The sequence below is a fragment of the Abrus precatorius genome, unplaced genomic scaffold, assembly GCF_003935025.1.
Source record: "Abrus precatorius isolate BTA unplaced genomic scaffold, Abrus_2018 Scaffold9, whole genome shotgun sequence".
NCBI lineage: Eukaryota > Viridiplantae > Streptophyta > Magnoliopsida > Fabales > Fabaceae > Abrus > Abrus precatorius.
The window spans coordinates 9,202,513-9,206,184 of NW_020874439.1; the positions used below are offsets into that span (position 1 = coordinate 9,202,513).

At 31.9% G+C, this 3,672-nt stretch overlaps 1 protein-coding gene across 1 annotated transcript; it reads left to right on the forward strand.

Annotated features, from left to right (window-relative positions):
- The first annotated feature begins 261 nt into the window (after positions 1-261).
- LOC113850522 (beta-amyrin 11-oxidase-like) lies at positions 262-3,377 on the forward strand. The gene is made up of 8 exons (XM_027481085.1): positions 262-494; positions 588-1,068; positions 1,536-1,799; positions 2,519-2,608; positions 2,693-2,771; positions 2,876-2,982; positions 3,072-3,193; positions 3,278-3,377. The coding sequence occupies exons 1-8, from the start codon at positions 262-264 to the stop codon at positions 3,375-3,377; spliced, it is 1,476 nt and encodes a 491-aa protein (XP_027336886.1).
- The last annotated feature ends 295 nt before the right edge of the window (positions 3,378-3,672 follow it).

Consider the following 3,672-nt stretch of genomic DNA (forward strand, 5'->3'; position numbering starts at 1 on the left):
TTCGTCAACGAAAAGAAATTAAACGTTAGTTAACTAATAAGGAGTAAAAGAGGGACTTAGATTAGTTGATCATGCTAAGGATTTTGACCCTTATTAATTGGTGATCTTATTTCGTACGGCACTTAAACAATTGAAAAACGCGATGAGCATGTCTTGCCATATTGCCAAATCATGATTAACTAGATCAATTATTGGAGGCTTCATATGGAGGGCAATCAACTTATAAATTGAGATCAATTGAAGGATGAGACAGATTCGAAGATGGAATTGAATTGGGTTTGGACGAGTGCTGCCACTTTGTTTGCATGCTACTTTTTTGTATGTAAATTTTTGAGGGGGTTGAATGGGTGGTATTATGATCTAAAATTAAGAAACAAACAGTACCCACTTCCTCCTGGTGATATGGGATGGCCTCTTTTTGGCAATATGTTGACATTCCTCAAGGACTTCTCATCTGGTCATGCAGATTCATTCATCAACAACCTTGTTTCCAGGTTATTATATGGTTCATATTTATCATATATTCTCATTATTAATGTGGATGTATGTATAGAATTTAGTCTCACTCACCCTTGTTTATGTTTCAGATACGGACGCACTGGGATCTACAAGACTCACTTGTTTCTGAATCCAAGCATCATTGTGTGTGCTCCTGAGACGTGCAAGCGAGTGTTGCAAGACGAAGAAAACTATAAGCATGGTTATCCAACGTCCACCCAAGAACTAACACGAAGTAGACCCTTCGAAGGTGTGGCTGGTGCAGAACACAAGCGTATAAGACGCCTAGTCACTGCTCCCATTGTGGGACAACACATGTTAGTGAAGTACCTAGAACGCATCGAGAACATTGTCATTAATTCGTTAGAAGAATTATCTACCATTAAGCACCCAGTTGAGCTTCTAACAGAGACCAAAAAGATTTCCTTTAAAGTCATCATTCACATTTTCTTGGGCTCTTACAATGAGGGCATCGTCACAAAAGTAGGAGATTTGTTCACTGTTTTGTTCGATGGCCTATTCTCTGTGCCCATAAACGCACCCGGTTTCACATTCAACAAAGCACTCAAGGTTCTTTTCTGTCCCTTATCTTCTATATTATGGGTATATATTAAATGAAGGTTCTGTCTCATTTTATAAAAGTAAAATGAATTTGATTTCCATTTGAATTTTGATAACTATTTTATCTGTTTTTTTTTCAATTATTTTCTTTAGTTATAATATATATTATTCATTTATCATACATATAAATATAACTACTACTATAATATTACACTAATTATAATATCAAAAATAAAATAAAAAACATTTATTTATGATATAATAAATAGTTTTTACGATAATACAAAAATATTTAATTGAATCAATAATCAAAATAGTATTTTATTATATATTAATTTATTATAATTACAATATTATATAACATAAAAATATAGTTTATATTTCTATAAATTTTAAACAACCTATCAATATTTTAAATAGTATGTTCTGGATGCTGAGTTCACGTTTGTATGATTTTGTGCATGGTATATTATTAGGCACGTAAGAAGCTGGTCAAAATCATTCAATCTGTCCTGGACGAAAGGAAGTTGATGATGAAAAAAGGTGAAATTGTAGATAAGAGAGATCTTGTGGATATTCTTTTGGATGTCGATGGAGAGAATGGTAAAAAATTGGAGGATGAGGATATTATTGACTTGTTATTAGCACTTGTATTTGCTGGTCATGAAACCACAGCAACTGGTATGATGTGGTCACTCATACATCTTACGCAGCATCCAGATATCATGAAAAAAGCCAAGGTAAATAAAGCTAATATAAAGTACAAATGAATTCAAATACTTTTAATTTTTCTAAATAAAAATGGTTTTTTTTTTATTTTATTTTATGCTGCCCCTACCGGACTCACCTTTTCGGCTTTTCCCGTTAATTTGAGTTTTTCTCTTCCATTTTTTGAGCACGATAGATGAGAGTGCAAGTGTAGTGTAAAACACTTATTGTAAAATAATTATCGTTATTCTTTATGAAAATCATTGGATTTTTTTTTCTTTATACTCCTTTGTAATGTTAATAAAATATCATATCATGCAATAAAAAGAGGGGGGGGGGGGGGGAGGGGAGGGAGTTGATTTTTAAACTCTTGTTGAAATTACTTAACTTAATAACTAATTATACAAATTAAATACTGTCAATCTCACTGTTGAATAAGGTTATATATTTACTGATTATACATATTAAGTTTTAAAAATATGTATTAGTCATTAAAATAAAGTTGTTTGATAAACTGTTGATTAATTTTTTATTTATATGATATTTTGTAGACTTAATATATTAAAAAAACATTTAATTCAGCTGTTAGATTGACAAAATTTATGATTTTTATTTTAAAAATCATAAACAATATAAAAGGTGAGTGCAACTCCTGTATTAATCCGTCTTCTACTATACGTTACATGACAAAAATTTATTTACTGACAGCCATTAAAGAATGTAATAATATATCTTTATTTGTATCTTGCAGGAAGAGCAAGAAGAAATTATGAAGATGAGACCGTCCTCACAAAAATATCTAAGTCTTCAAGAAATTAAACAAATGGTTTATCTTTCAAAGGTAAGTATATTAGGAAATAACACATATAATTCGTGTGTATTATATTACGAAGTTGTAGACATTTGATCTTGATATGTTTTGCAGGTTATTAATGAAACATTGCGTCTGGCCAATATTCTCTTTTCAGCTTTTCGAGTGGCAACTGCTGACGTGAACATAAACGGTTGTTTATATTCATTGCCAATATATAAAATCTTTACTTCACACTATCTTCTGTTAGTAAATGGGAGTAAAAGCACTTACATCTCATATTCTAAATACTTGTAGGTTATATCATACCGAAAGGATGGAAAGTGTTGGTTTGGCTAAGAGCTATTCATATGGATCCTGAATATCATTCAAATCCAGAAGAGTTTAATCCATCAAGATGGGATGTAAGTTGCAATATTAATATGTAACCCTATGTCTGGAGCATAATGGACAAGTTATAAGTGATCTTTTTTTCTTATCGTTATGTGTGCAGGGTTACAATGCTAAAGTAGGAGCCTTCCTTCCTTTCGGAACAGGATCTAGACTTTGTCCTGGAAGTGATCTAGCCAAACTTGAAATGTCCATTCTTTTGCATCACTTTCTTCTGAATTATAAGTAAGCATTGGATCTAATTTCTTTTTCATTCCCAAGGAACACTGAAGGAAGAGTTTGAAATTTACTAATTTAATTATTTTATAGGTTGGAGCAAATAAATTCAAAATGTCCTATTACTAACTTGCCAAACACCAAGCCCAAGGACAACTGTCTCGCTAAGGTGATCAAAGTCCCTTGTGCATAGCTTTGTGAGCAAAATCAATATTTTGAAGCACCTTGTTACAAATCAAACTTTGATGTTTTTTATTTACTTTCGTATTTGTGACCACCCACTGCTCCAATAGAAGAAAATTAAGTTTTTGGTAATTGTATGTAGATAGAGCATGAAATTGTAGCATTGCTGCATTGGTTTCAATAAAAGGAACCTTTCTTCTCTTTCGGGTCGGGTCGAACAATGGCTCATGTTTTATATATTCTTTTATTTTGCCTATGTGAGGATTCTTTGGTCAATGGACACTATAAGTATATGTCATTGAGGA